The sequence below is a fragment of the Stegastes partitus genome, unplaced genomic scaffold (assembly GCF_000690725.1).
Source record: "Stegastes partitus isolate 25-593 unplaced genomic scaffold, Stegastes_partitus-1.0.2 Scaffold242, whole genome shotgun sequence".
Classification (NCBI taxonomy): domain Eukaryota; kingdom Metazoa; phylum Chordata; class Actinopteri; family Pomacentridae; genus Stegastes; species Stegastes partitus.
In genome coordinates, this window is record NW_007577973.1 from 471,368 (window position 1) to 486,789 (window position 15,422).

At 41.3% G+C, this 15,422-nt stretch overlaps 2 protein-coding genes across 4 annotated transcripts in view; one reads left to right on the forward strand and one right to left on the reverse strand.

Moving 5' to 3' along the window:
* Positions 1–7,906, forward strand: part of prr33 (proline rich 33) — a 19,587-nt gene extending 11,681 nt beyond the window's left edge. Inside the window, exon 4 of one of the 2 annotated variants that reach the window (XM_008281705.1) lies at positions 7,872–7,906. In XM_008281705.1, the coding sequence (XP_008279927.1) occupies positions 7,872–7,906 (35 nt within the window). Of the gene's footprint in view, positions 1–7,596; positions 7,616–7,871 lie in introns of those variants that run through there. The other variant, XM_008281707.1, reaches the window with a different exon arrangement.
* The window catches only part of lsp1a (lymphocyte specific protein 1 a), a 47,033-nt gene that overhangs the window by 9,442 nt on the left and 22,169 nt on the right, over positions 1–15,422 (reverse strand). For both annotated transcript variants that reach the window (XM_008281703.1, XM_008281702.1), the window contains exons 4-10: positions 13,298–13,688; positions 12,447–12,586; positions 11,970–12,210; positions 10,301–10,438; positions 6,074–6,117; positions 4,034–4,115; positions 2,295–2,432 (exon numbers count right to left, since the gene is read on the reverse strand). In XM_008281703.1, the coding sequence (XP_008279925.1) occupies positions 2,295–2,432; positions 4,034–4,115; positions 6,074–6,117; positions 10,301–10,438; positions 11,970–12,210; positions 12,447–12,586; positions 13,298–13,688 (1,174 nt within the window). The remainder of the gene's footprint in view (positions 1–2,294; positions 2,433–4,033; positions 4,116–6,073; positions 6,118–10,300; positions 10,439–11,969; positions 12,211–12,446; positions 12,587–13,297; positions 13,689–15,422) is intronic.

Sequence of the window (15,422 nt, forward strand, 5' to 3'; positions counted from 1 at the left end):
CTGGACAGGTCACCAGTCTATCACAGGGCTACACTTAGAGACAGACAACCAAGCACACTCACATTCACACCTACAGACAATTTAGAATCACCAATCAGTTGTGTTCGATAATACATTTGACCTAATTCTAATTTTCCAAAATCTGGTTCTTTGTTTTACTCCCTGCAGGCTAAAAGGAAAAAAACAAAAAACAAAAACAGACGTAACAGTCAGCAGTCTCTGCAGACATGAGTGTGCTTGTCTGGTTTGTACACCAGAGAACTCCAATAAAACAGATTTATATTGTACATATGAGACACGAGAGCATTAAAGTTGCTGCCAAGACTGAAAATAGAAGTGCGAGCTTGTAGCTTTGAGGTCGGACAAACATGATCCTCATTGAGCAATCTGTTCCGATTAGCTTCAGGTGATTGTCTGTTTTTACACTGCAGCTGTTTACCTTCATCAAAAACACACATTAACACTCTGACAGGATATTTGAAACCAAAAGCAAAGCATTCTGATGAGTGTTCGTAGATCCTGATAAATTTGTGCCAACTTTGTGTTCCCCCTGTTTTGTGAGGATTCCCGGTGCATTGCAGCAGCTTTAAACTGTTAGATTGTAGATACCATCTGACCACTGATGTGAAAATTTCCTGTTTTGTTTTTGTCTCATTTCAAACTAATCAGACTCTTTGTTCAGTTATCGTGGATATGTCACAGTAATGATTTCATGTAATTTCTTTCATCTCGTGGCACTGCTGTCACATCAGTACTTTTCTTTGTCATGCAGATGCTACATATACAAATATAAAATCTGGAAAAGCAAAAGAGATCTAGTTCTGCAATCAGTTTATGTCAACCCAAACACGCCCGCCGATAGGGGGGGACAAACGGGTCTGTTGTCCCGGGCCCAGAGTGGGGTGGGGGGCCCAGAACTGGACCCTCATTGAATTATGGATTTTTTCCCCCAAAGAAGGGCTATTAATGGAAAGAAACAGAGCAATATTTGAGTTAGAAGTTTTAATTTGTTTTCGTCTGAACTGTCCTTAATATCTTTGGAGTTGCCCTCCACCCCCACCTCCAACATAAAATGGTTTGGCCCCTGATCAACATCTGATGTCCTTTTATTGGAAGTTCGGATTTTGCACTTCAGCACCAAAATGTCCGCTCAGCAGAAGTCTGGTGCTCAGAAAAGGAAAAAGAGAGGAAGAAAATATAGGCCTTAGAGCAGGGGTGTCAATCTCAAAAACACAGTGGGCCAAAATTTAAAACCTGAACAAAGTCATGGGCCAACATTGAACAAATGAACCTTTTAATATGGACCGAAACACATTTTTCTTTAACATTGAATATGGAACAAGCAACGCTCATTACCATACATTATATATAACTTAATAGTGGAGACATGCAAAATCAAATTATAAATAAAAAAACACATCAGTGGCACAGTGACAGTTGTAGTGTGAAGTCGCTATGCCTACTGTCACAGAGGAGAGGGAGTTTCTGGGTCCTGTCCTGATTGACGTGTCAAAACAACAACAGGGCATTATGGGATTTGTAGTATTAGCGGTGAATGCGCTGTACAGTATAATACCGGGGGCAGCTCTAGCAGTCATTTGATATTGTCTCGCGGGCCAAATATAATTACAAAGAGGGCCAAATTTGGCCCGCGGGCCAGAGTTTGACACCCCTGCCTTAGAGATTTGCTTAAAACATACTTTTTAAAAAAAAGGTGGTGACAACGAAGCTGGAACTAGTAAAGTCAGTGTAGAGCGAGGTAAGAAACAGCGGAGCCAACGTTTGTCAGCCTTGTAACGTTATTTGGCTAGCTCTTAATATCCATTAGCTATGACTAAAATTCTGACAAAACACGGTTTGTTTGACAGAAACGGACGAGTTTAGTGGCTCCGTCAGAGAGGATGAGACAGAGAGGCCGAGGCGAGAGATCCACCTGCCGTCAGGTAGCAGAGATGAGGAGGAGGAAGGTCCGCTGGTCCACCAGGGGGGGACAGAGTCAGACCACGGATGAGACTGAGAGAGGGAGCGTCAAAGTGCAGCGGGAGGAGCTTGCTGCCCAGTCGGACGAAGGAAGAGCAAAGAAAAGGGGAGATGTGGGTAAGTGGGGCGGGCATCTAGTATCATCTTGTCCCGGGCCCAGGGAAGGCTGTCAGCTGGCCTGCGTAGTGGTTTAATACTTTTACAGCATCTCATCTTTAAAACTGGCTATTTGAAAGCCACTAATTCCACTCATTTACGTCAAATCAACGTAAAGCAGACGTCTGACAGTACAGGGTCTCGGAGTATTTTCTCACCTTGACGGTAGCTCCCTTGCTGGGACTCTGGCTCCAGGCCTCTCCAGCCTCAAACAGGTTCTTCTTGGAGGTCACGACCTCTGGTGAGTTGGGCAGGTCGGTCAGCGATGCCTTCACTGCCCGGGCCTCCTGAGAGTTCTGCAAAATGACAAGCCTTTGGGTTAGTCCTGTGTGTGCTGATTGAATGCAGATTCAGATTTAGACTTAGAACTGTGACAAAGATGATGTCAAACGAAATTTAGTTGTGTTTTTGTACAATGACAATAAAGCTGCTTCTTCATTCTTCTTCATATCAAAACCTCAAATTAAGTTCTGGTGATTTTGCATTACAATTTTTCCGCTCTGTTATAGCACTCTAAAAATGTAAAATCTCTGTCCTGGCAAGTTACATGATTACAGAAATGACCATAAATAGAAATTTGCATATACTGGCATGAGAAATGAATAAAAAACAACTGGCATTTCTCCAGTATAAATCTATCACTGTGGTTGTGTTATGCTTATAATGAGAGACAAAGGGAATGGAAGAATAAAAATAAAGAGCTGTGAATGTCAGGTTTTCCCATCATGTATCTGTCTGACATTCCGACAAAAACAACTTCTGAGGTCATCATGCAGGTGATACAAAGATTTGTGAGTGTGTCACAGAAAGGGTCAGAGCTGCTTTTGTCCCTCAGCTGGTTTCATACAATGTGAGTTCAAACCTGTAGCAGAATAAATGTCAGTTGTATTCAAAGACAGATAAAAAAACATGCCCTGCTTTGAATAATATTCGTCCATTTTTGTTTGTTTGTTTGCTTTAAATAATAGCTTGGATTGTAAAATGATAAATTTACCTCCTGACTCACTTTAAAATCCAAAATGTATGAATATATGCAAACTATAGTTACCCTCATGTGTTCTGCATGGTTCTAAGTGTGTCCTCTGCACGCTCACACTGTGTATGGGAAGGACGGATATCACATTTTCCTCCTCTGCTCATTAAAAAGTCATCTTTTCTGTATTAAACCAGACCTTGATCCATCCTTGACCTCAAACGTTCCTTCAGGTATACTTAGACAGACGCATTTGATAATAATTTGTGCCAGTGTTGTTTGATTAAAAGGTTGATTTTCGTCACATGACACTAAGGTTTAAATTTTCCACATGTAGCAGTAGAATATGAAAACTGTCTGGTAGTGACAAACCAAATCAGCACAGGTCAATCAAACAAGAAAAGTAACATAAACACCTTTTTGAGTGACTGAAAGTGCCTAAAGGTCACCATTAAGAATGTTTAACAGTGCTGCAGTCAGTAGGAGTGGATAATATAAGTGATAAGATCAGATATTTTGATGAAAATATTTGGGTTGTATTAATATTTATTGAATTTCCCTTCTGGGATAAATAAAGTATTTTTCATTCATTTCATTTCATATGTTCAGTACCAATGTATACACGAGTCATTAAATGAATGCATTAAAATGTTGTCATTATGTTAATATAAAGTGTAAAACTGAATGCATCATTAAGATGAATAATCAGATATTTGTCACTAACTATGGGCATTCCTACAGAATTCACAAGCGAAGGCTCCAGCAGCTACATCCAGTGACGGCAGAGGTTGTAAATTGAGAGTTCGAGTTATTTCTTCAAATGACTGTTGCAGTGTGAAGATTTGGTTTGAGGGTTAAAAGTGCAGCACAACAGATGTGTGTGTGTGTGTGTGCACGTGTGTGTGTGTGTGTGTGTGAGCTGACCTCCACAGCATGGGTGTACTGCTCCAGCTTGTCGTCAATCTTGGACAGCAGGACGAGAGGCTGCGTCTTCTTGAAACTGTTACTGATTCACATGAAACACAAAGAGAAATTACAAACAGTTAAAACCAGAGATTCAGATTTAATTAGTCACACTTCTCATTGTGAAAGGTGGGCACTTCATTTTTTTCATTTGAATGTGTTTCCTTCTGTTGTCTCTCTCCCCAGTTTTACATGTTCGCACTTCAATCTAAACCAGAAAAGTCATCTCAGCCTCTCAGACTTGAGGAATCCACTCAAATCTGGGGTTGTGGTTCAGTAAACAAACGTCTCTGTGATGTGCTCTTGTCTGTTGGTCTCTGCAGATGATGCAGCATAGTTTCATTCTTTAACACAGATTTACAAAATCCGCCTGTCATCTTCCCAAAGACCGTTTTAAAGTCTTCACATAGAAAGTTTGTCCCAGAATGTCATTCCCTCACAGCAGGGGAGGAAGCCTCATTCATCATCTGAATCTCTTGCTTCAACATGTCTGAGGCACCACCGAGATGCAACGTCCAGCTCAGATGACATCACATCCTGCTGCTGATCTCACACTCTTGGATCGAGATGTTAGAGACGCTGCTGAGAGCATTCACAGCTGGAAGGGGTTGACTAAGTTTTACCTCCAGTAATAAAGTTAGAGGCAGGAACGTTTCAACAGTTTAGTTGTTTAAGTGACATTTCAGAAAAAAAAAAAAGTCCTACACAGTATATTTGGTTCAACATTTTAAATGCAGGACTTCTGATAATTCCTCCACCTCTGCCCAGCAGAGCATGTGTATTGCACAGCTCAATTCAAGCACTAATACTGCAGGAGTCAAAGGTTTAACTGTCTGTTGCCATCATGACTCCTCTTGATACAGTTATTTTAAAATAAAAGCATCCTCACGGAGGGCTCCCTCCTGCTGAGAGCTCCTCAGAGCTGATCATTTCCTGCTGCAGACTGCCTGGAGCCAACATACCTTACCAACCACCAGAGAAAACACAGCTGCCTGCATCTGGACAGAGTTAAGCAGACCGATAAATCACTGCTTGAGGATGGCGATGCATTGAGAGAGGGGAAGAGGTCACCACCGACCCTCTCTGTCAGTGTTTCCCTTTGGACAGGCAAAGGTTAACCATCTATAAGCAGGCTCATCTGACAGAGAGAAGACGGAGCTGAGAGTTGACTAGTGTTGAAATGATTTGCTCAGTCTTTAAACTTATCGGTCCAAATAGCTGTGACTCATATCTCTGGTTCCACTTTTTATCAGTGTAGACTGCATATCGTTAGGCTGATTGGACAAAACAAGATGTTTAAATTTGTCACATTTTATAGAGTAAACGATTCATCCAGTAATAAAATAAAATAAAACATTTGGTTACTCTGGATAAGATAAGACTGTAAGATTCCACTTTTGACTCAAGCTGTCAAACTGATAATGAAGCATTATGTATAAAATTAAAAACTAATCCCAAATAGGAGCATCTTCACCATTTATATTATATATTTGTGTCCACTAGCTGTTTTCAGTATTTGTTTCCTCTGTATGTGCAGATGTGTATTACATTTGTATGACTTTTCTCTCTTTCCTTTTCCTGTCTTCTTGAGGTTTCTTCATGGCTAAATGTGAGCAGCACATGAACAACTAAGGTCATCCACCTGCCCACATACTTTTCACCATAGAATACAATGTAAATGAAGATCATTTGCATTCATGTATTTAGCCGGAGTTGACAAGAAACAAGAATGAAAAAATGGACTGAATACTTGTCATGTACACATCATCATAATTATTATTATTATTATTGGTAGTAGTAGGTTTTTGAGCTTTAATGTTTGTCTAAATCTCTAATCTTTGCTTTTGCATTGATATCTCTGTGTGCACGGCATCTTACAAAACAGGTGGAAACGCTTTCAGTGGTTCTCTGTGTATCAGTAAAGGTTACAAACTGAATGGATGGAAGGATAGGTGCAACTTACTGGTTAAACTGATCAGGATATTTCATAAAGATAGTCACCTTTTCTTCAGCGAGCGGTTCAGGGACTCCGTTCTCTCTGTAATCTGAAAAAGAAGAAGTCTGAGGTAATTTTTTTGGGATGTTTCCCTTCATGCTGCTGCCTTGGTTCACAAGTGGGTTAATTACAGCTCTGCTGTGCGTTCAGCCGCAGAAGTTGGTCCAACACAAACAGAGGTGAGCCTGCTGGCCTTCATCAGACTGCATGAGAAGCTTTACAAGCTGATGGGAACATGGGGCTTTTAAACACATAAGTCTCTGAAAAACAAACTGATTTGCACTATGTACTTTTATGGAAAGAATAGTTGTCATAGCTTGTTCTCAGGGGATGTAAATGATGACCGGATTTAAAACCCACTCCTGTGTCAAAGAACCTCAGGATGAAATAAAGGATTAATGGTGTTCAAAGATTAAAATGCTGAGAAGTGACAAAATGTGAATTAGCGTAAACACAGTTTTAAGACTTCTACATTCTAAACCAAGTTGTAGAAACATCTATTACTGGACTTACTTTAATTTTACTGCACTTAAACTTTCCTGGAAAATGACCATTTCATGCCATTTTCTATTTCTGCTGGACTATATTTTGTATATTTGCACTGCCAGAGTTGACTCTACTAATAATGGTAAATTAAATAGTTTAGATCAGGTTTATTTTCACCAGCTACATCCACAAAATGCTGCTCACTTGAGTAATTATAATAATGAAGTAATCATATAACAAGAAAATGTTATTATTCATAATAGTATGACACTCACAGGGACAATTTCAATGAATTGATTACATTTTGTTTCAATACTTTAAGTACATTTTGCTGATGATACTTATATAGCGTTACTGAATGATCACTGCAGGACTTGAGGATGTATTTTTGTAGTGCAACAAACATCTGATGTTTTCTATGTTACTTTGTGTTAGTAATACTTTATATGTCTACACTACATTTCAGAGGCAAACATTGTACTTGACAATATAGCGCAAAACATATGATAAACTTTCACTCTATAAAAACAACACTTTGCTTGAGATTACACCAGCAGTTTCCACAGTTTGTAGCTGGTGATTTACTCCTAACAGTACATCTGTGTGTCCTGGTCATGTCAGATGTCGATGTCTGCTAGCAGGTCCACTAAAGACATATTGTGCCATTTAAGTTTTTGCCTGGTATCATTTAATCTGAGACCTAAAGTTATGTAACCTAAGTTATATATTAAAAGCTTCTCTCTCTGTTTTTTTGTTTTTTTTGTGGTCTTTTTATTTTTTTGTTTTAGAGCAGTAAAGATAGACAGGAAAGAGGGGAGAGACCTGCAGCAAGGGGTCGTGAACGGGAGTCGAACCCACGGCCACTGGGTCAGGGAACTCCCTGTTCATGAGTCACCCGCTCAACTAGGTGAGCTATAGGGGCGCCCGTACTGTTCCCTTTTCACCTCCCATTAATGACTTTATGACTGTTTAGAATCATTATGTGACCCTTTGGAGGGGCTCGACCCCCAGGTTGTTGAAAACAGAACTAAAACTAAAGGAGCTAAAACACATTAGTGAACCAGTCCCAACAATCCCACGATCATATCAAAGGATAAACTGTTGCTATTACTGTTATTACTTTTACTGATAATATGCTACTTTTAGTTTTCCATGCAGGCCTTTAACTGTCATAATATCCATTTTACTGTTATGCATTACTTATACTTAAGGGAAGGATCTGAGTGCATCCATTGCATAGTCATAGACCTGGACACTTTTATGGGACCCAGTCACATGTGTCACATGTTCACAAAGCATTTTCCTCTGACCTTAAAGGTCAAACACCAAAGTCAGAACTTTCCTCTGCATGAACACACACGAAGGAAACACCTGACCTTGTGACTAATGCTTAATCCACATCAGCATCTTCTACAGGCAGCCGATCACACAGTCAAGGGGACTGTCAGAATCAGAATGTGGAGACAAAGACTTGAACAGATGACCAGATTCAAAGCACTATGCTTTCCATTGACAGGTCAGTTTTTTAAAAAAAACTACATTCTATGTTGAAACGTGGTTGGATTTAGATGTTAAGGGGTCCTGAGGTGGAGTTTTCAGACGGTAGATTTCTGCCCAACACCCTCTGAACCCTGCAGCTCCAAGTGTCCTGTAACCAGACCTCCGGTGTTCAAACAACATCTCATATGTGTTAGCTTGATGATAAATAATGTTATTTAGGAATGCTTCCCATGCTCTTAAAAAGACATTCTGACTCAGGGCCCCTCCATACGACAGGATTAATTAGCCTACAGGATATCAGTCTTGTGGCTTATAACTTAAGACACTAACTAAGACACACTGGCTTGCCTGGGCACGTCCCACAGGTTACCTATAAGGCACCCGTGCTGGCGTGAATTCACTGATAGTTTCAATTGAAACGTGCCTCTGAGTGGAGAGATTGTCTCTTCATTCAGAGAACGAAGGCTACACCGTAACCATACGTTCTCTATCATCTCAAGACTATCTCTACACCCAGTTACATATTTCATACGTATGAGGTAACTCTTAAAGACACCCTGTGAGAAGACGGTGCAGTCCAAACCACATGTATATGACAGACGCATTTGCAAATGTACACATATTTACATACCAACCAGGCGGAGAACCTGGACAATGCAAAGACCAGACCTGACAGACCTGGCAGAGGGGTTGGGTAGGCCAGTCCATAAGATGCAAGACTAACCTCAGTTAAAGGCCAAGTTGAAACGGCCAAAGCTGTGAACAGAGTGGTCACTCAGGTCAACTAACAAGCTACTAAGCTGACCAAGGGAGACAACAAAGATGGATAGAGCCCAGGCTAGCCATCCATTGATAAGTCAGACCCAGCACCCACCTTGAAGGAGGGACTGACTACAACATCATAATGGATATGAGATAAAAACGGACCAGGATGACTATGTGGATGCTGCATGGCAGCGAGAGAAGTTAATTGGTGATTCTAAATTGTCCGTAGGTGTGAATGTGAGTGTGCTTGTCTGTCTGTCTCTAAGTGTAGCCCTGTGATAGACTGGTGATCTGTCCAGAGTGTCCCCTGCCTTCACCCTAAGTCGGCTGAGATAGGCTCCAGCCCTCCCACGACCCTAGTGAGGACTATTGATGATGGATGGATGTCCTTTTTCTCATTTGCATGACCAGCATACTTTTTTCTCTTCTTCTTTAAACTGACAGTATTACTACTTCTTTAGTTTAATTTAAGGGGAAAAAATGCCAAAAGAAGGTGCACCAGTGAAGAGCACACATGCAGTGTCATGCACATAGACATTTCCACCAAGTGTCACTAATACATCATCCAACTATGGAGCCCTTTCAGTCCTGAAAAAAAAATATTTTGGTGTTTTAACATTCAACACATCATAAAAATGTTGTTCAGGAACTCATACAAGATCAGAACTTGTGTCCAAAAAGCATCCAGAAGCTGGAACTCAGCGCAGCCATGTATGGTGGACACGGTTTACAGTTCATCATACTGACACAATAAAACATTTCAAGAATTTGTGAGTTCTGCAATAACATAACATGCTGTTCCTGGTGCAGCCAGGAAACGCTGGCTTTTCAAACGCAGACACACACATGCAACTTACAAGCTGAGACTGAACCCATCAGCTGTGAAGAGAGCACACAGTTATTGGTCACTGGGTTTGTCTGTATGTTTAGATGTTTACAGAGGTGCTATCATTTTACACAAGTTAATCTATGAGCTGTATTTGTTAATGTAACTTTATGAATCACCAAAGTGGAAGGTCACCCCGTGTCCTGTCTAAATATCCACATAGTTTTAGTTTGATTGTACATTATCAGCTGTAGCTTAACCAAACATGTAAGAACCCAAATAGTATTCATAGCTGCACCAGCAGTTTGTATATGAAGTCCTTTTAACTTAACCAAACTAAACTACTAAAATAGCTATCACAATGTAATCTTAAGTTAGCTAAGCTTATAAAGAAGCACGTCATCAGTGCAGTGGTTGGTGAGAAACTTCATCTCCAAAACTGTTAAACAAAAACTTTATCATAACTTAGAACAGCAAAATAAAACTGTTTTGATCAGGCCATGTTATCCTAAATCTAGCTGCTAAACAGCTGTATATTGTATTGAGACCTGCTTATATATAGTTGAAGTTGATTATATGACAGTTTAAAAAAAAAAAAAGACTTGAGTATAATTTAATCTAAACAGTCACCAGGTAACAGCAGGTACTTTTTTACCTTGTGTGTGGGAACTTTGGGGCTGAAGGGACATAACATCTCGTCTCCGTCCACGCTGGACATACTCAGGCTCTTCATCCTCTCTGCTGCCTCCATCCTCCTTCTTTCAATGTCTTCCTTCATCTGTCTCCTCTCCTCCTAGAAGTCAGGTCACAAACACGCTTGACTTCACATTTCAATTCAAATCAAATCAAATCAAATCAAATCCACTTTTTTTATAGAGCGCTTCAGAACAGCCACAGCTGAAACAAAGTGCTGTACGTGGGGTGCTGCACAAATGGTATAATAGCTACAAAGACTAAAACAGCAACATGTGAATAAATATGATTGTATCACTGTTAAAGGTCATTTTTTGGGCACTAGAGGGAACTACAGCGCAAGAAATGGCAAAAAAAAAGGCTCGCATGACCTCTGATATTGTATAATTGGCTAAAATGCTAGCACCTATTTCGACATTCAGTATAAGAGAGGCAACATTATCTTCCCCCTGGAGATTTATTTGTGTCCACATGATGAATCGAAGTTCAGTATACAGTCTGCCTTTAGCTCTGGTTTGGTCTCCACCAGCTCCAGAAAAGAATACATGACTCTTCAGCTGCAAGATGTTCCACTTCAAAACAAACTTTCACATTAAACATTCTTGTTGATATGAAAATAAATATTGACTGGCTGCTTGTTATTGCTTAGCAAATGTCCTTTTGGTTAAATATATAAAATATCTCCAGGTTCAGTATCAAAACACTGGAGAGGATATTGGGATTTGAATGAGTTGCTGGGAGCTTTAACAGCATCAGGAAGTATCTGTAACAGGCCAGTATGACTCATAAAAATGACTTTTAGTAGTTTAACTGTGGCTTGCATGTTCTCCCCATGCAATGTGGTTTCTCCGGCTTCCTCCCAAAAGGTCCAAAAACATCCATCCATCCATCCATCCATCCATTATCTATACACCGCTTAATCCTCACTAGGGTCGCAGGGGGGCTGGAGTCTACCCCAGCTGACTTAGGGTGAAGGCAGGGGACACCATGGACAGGTCACCAGTCTATCACAGGGCTACACTTAGAGACAGACAACCAAGCACACTCACATTCACACCTACGGACAATTTAGAATCACCAATTAACCTCAACATGTTTTTGGACTGTGTGAGGAAGCCGGAGAACCCAGAGAGACGGGGAGAACATGCAAACTCCATGCAGAAAGTTCTTGTGTGTCCTCACCGGGATGCGAACCGGCAACCTTCTTGTTGTGAGGCAACGGCGCTAACCACCGAACCACATTGCAGCCCGTCCAAAAACATGTTGAGGTTAATTGGTGATTCTAAATTGTCCATAGGTGTGAATGTGAGTGTGCTTGGTTGTCTGTCTCTAAGTGTAGCCCTGTGATAGACTGGTGACCTGTCCAGGGTGTCCCCTGCCTTCTTCCTGAGTCAGCTGGGACAAGCTCCAGCCCCCCATGACCCTAGTGAGGATTAAGCGGTGTATAAATAATGGATGGATGGATGGGGTTTAGCTGGAACAGACAATATGATGCCTCAAAATAAACAATTTACTTGGGACCTGGGGTAACATCCTACTTCTCAAATTCCCTCTTGCAGTTGTGTAAATCTCTAAGTGATGCTGTCTAGACTTTCACATGTTATTTATTTTTTTAATGCAGTCATGGTCACCTCCTCTTTGGCCAGCTGTTGGTGTTCCTCCTCCTCCCTGCGACGCTCCTCTTCATCCCGGACTCGGCGTCTTTCCTCCCTCCTCCTCTTCAGCTCCTCCAGTTCCTGCTCGGCTTTGTCCTGTCGATATCGTAGCTGCTCTAGCTCTTGGCTCTCCTTCTCCTGGAGGCTCCGGCGGATCTTCCCAAGATGCTGCTCTGTCTCCAGGATGGGCTCCACCTCCTCAGGCTCCACAGCTCTGCTGCATGTAACAAAAAGGCATTACATATATAAAGCTTTGACTCATACTGGATCAAGAAACAGAGCTTTTGTCAAAAGTCTATCAAGTACTGAAACTGAAAGAAAATATTTATATTTTCAGTCCCCTATTGTCAGATAAATGGTTATCTATCACTATATTAGTTGTTAAATTTAAACATTTGTCAATTTAACAAAGGTAAATTATCACTATCATAAAAAATAAAACGTGCTACACACCTGGTGAATCTTTTTGTCTTGTTCATGTGTGATGTCACTTCCTCAGTGGCTGGACTGCTGTAGCAGTTGTTGTGTTTTGGCTCTTGGTGAAGGAAAACCTTTGATGTGTAGGAGACTTTAACTTCTTTTCTTTTCTCGACCTGTTCATGAAAAGTTGAACGCAACAGAGCTTCTTTCGATACATGTCATGTCATTTTTAGTGAACTGTCCGTGACCTTAAATACCTTGATGTTCATGAGTAATGTGCTTCTAAACACTTGTGACTTTGATTTTTTTTTCCAGAATTTTTTCAGAATTATCTGAGACTCCGAAAATTTCACTCAGATTTGTCTCAGCAACTTTGGACCTAAATCAAATTTGTCTCAAATACCCTATGACGTGGATTTGTCCTAAATAGTTTCAGACTTCAAACTAACTTTGTTATCATTATTATTGTTGTTGTTTCAAACTATTTCTCAAATCATTTTTGAATCCTGAAGACCTTGATTTGACTCTTGCATGACCTCTGACTTGAATCAGCCTGATCAGATGACTTGTCTCAAATAACTTGCATTCTGGCTTGGATGTGATTTGAGCCTTGATTTGGACTTGAGTACCTTAAAAATAAAAATTGCTTTGAAATAAAAACCACTTGTCTCAAAAAGAACTGGACTACGACTTGTTTTAAATAATATGAAACTCAGATTGTTTGTCACAAGTTTTTGTCAAACTTGACTTGATCTTGAAATGGACTTAACACCAGTGTCCTGAGACTTGAGCAAAATTATCTGACACTTAACTAGACTTGACTTTGGCTTGTTTTAAAGGAATAATGACTTGTCCTTGAAAGATTGGTTCAGCCGAAGTCTTACCTCTGTATTTGGTTTATGAATCTCTCTCCTGTTCGTTGGAATCAGTTCATCCTTCTTCCTTTGCTCCTCCTGCCTTTCTTTCTCCCTCCTCATGCTCTCAGCACGCATCACCTCCTCCTTATGCTCCTTCCTCCTCTCCATTTCTACCCTGTCTCTCTCCTCTTGCTCCTGTTTCTGGCGCCGGCTTGAGGACGTGACTGAGGCCTGGGCAGTCTGTGTGGGCACAGCTTTGTTTATTGTGTCCTCCTCTTCATCCTCATCTTCCTCTCCTCCCTGGCTGAGCTCCTGCAGGCGCTGCTGCCTTCGCCTCTCTCTGCGTTGAGTCCAGTCGCTGAAGCCTTCATCCTCTTCCAGAGACGGAGAGCTGCTCTGCTTCAGGCCACCGTCATACCTGACGAGGAGATAGATGAGGTAAAAGAATCAAGACCACTGAAGTCATCGCTTTGCAAACTACGTTAAACAGAGATACATGGCTCAGTTCTGCTTTGTCGTCGGAGTATTCAATTGTTCAATCCAATGTGCGTTATGATGAGATGTTATTCTAAGAGGGAACCCTAATCCTGTATCAGAATCACAGGCTAAACTATAGAAAGGGTGGTGATATTCTGTTAACACCTTCATGTTAGTGAGAAGAAAGTCATTCTCTTGGCTGCAAATTGTTCCGGTAGATGGGTTTTATTTTTCCACAAAGTTTTTCCTAATGAAGGCTTAACTTGTTGACTTTACCCTTGAGATGCTTTTGGGATAGGGTCATTAGTCCTGAAACAGGTCACTTTAGGAGTGACAGTTGTTTTTCCTGACAGCAGGTCTGATCAGGTCTGCAGCAGCACAGCCCCGTTTCTTTCCATCAAAAGGCATTAGGTGATTTCAGTAACAAGGCTCACAGTGCTTCACCAAACACAGGATTACGAGGTGTGTCAGAAAAGTTCCAGGACTGGTGTCACAAAAGATATATTTCAAACCCAAACTACAAACAACGCATCTTCCCTTTCAACCAGCACGTCTACAAAGAGATCCTGCGGCGTTTGCTTCGTTCAGTGCACGAGAAGAGGCGAGAGCTGTGGCAGGACAAGTCGTGGCTGCTTCACCATGACAACGTGCCTCCTCACAACGCCCTGAGCATCCCACAGTTCCTGGCTGAGAAGAACATCGCCGTGCTGGAGCAACCTCCCTACTCACCCCACCTGGCTCAGTATGATTTTTACCTCTTCCCCAAGTTCAAGGGGGGTCATCAAGGGGACCTGTTTTGAAGACGACATCAGGATGGCTGTGGTGACAGAGCTGTGGAGGATCTCGAAAGAATCCTTCCAGGAGTGCATGGCGGCGTGGCAGAGAAGGCTGGGAGAGTGTGTTAGACTCCAGGGGGATTGCTTTGAAGAGGAACACTTGTAGTTTGGATTTGAAATATATCTTTTGTGACACCAGTCCTGAAACTTTTCTAACACACCTCGTAGACTGGCTAGAGGGAGATGTTCAGTGAGGGCATGAGAGTCCAGACTGGATGAAAACACAACACACACTGCCAGAAAATCATGAGGACTTGTAGCCTAAATGTACATCTTCAAAAGTCACAGCTATTGTTCTCTGGGTTCATCTGTGCAACAGTTTGCTCAAAGTCAAATATTTTGACAACTATACTGAACAAAATATAAACACAGCGTTTATTACTTTATTCAATTCTATTAATTATTTCTAATATACAGGAATTGGTATTTGTTGTTCCAACACACAATATCTCAACAACAGAATGGACGTGTCTTAGAAATTATAATGTGCAGATGGAAAGTTAGGTCATAGAGCGTATCATAGAGTGTGTCAACCATTTATATGATTTAGAGTCACACATCTGCAACCCACAGAGTTAATAAGGTGGATGATGCTGATTGTATGATGTCGTCCTGAGGGTTTGGTGAAGTTGGCAGACATTTTGGGGGACAAAATTACATCCATCCATCCATTTTCTATACACCGCTTTATCCTCATTAGGGTTGCGGGGGGGCTGGAGCCTATCCCAGCCGACTTAGGGCGAAGTCAGGGGACACCCTGGACAGGTCGCCAGTCTATCACAGGGCTACACTTAGAGACAGACAACCAAGCACACTCACATTCACACCTATGGACAAGT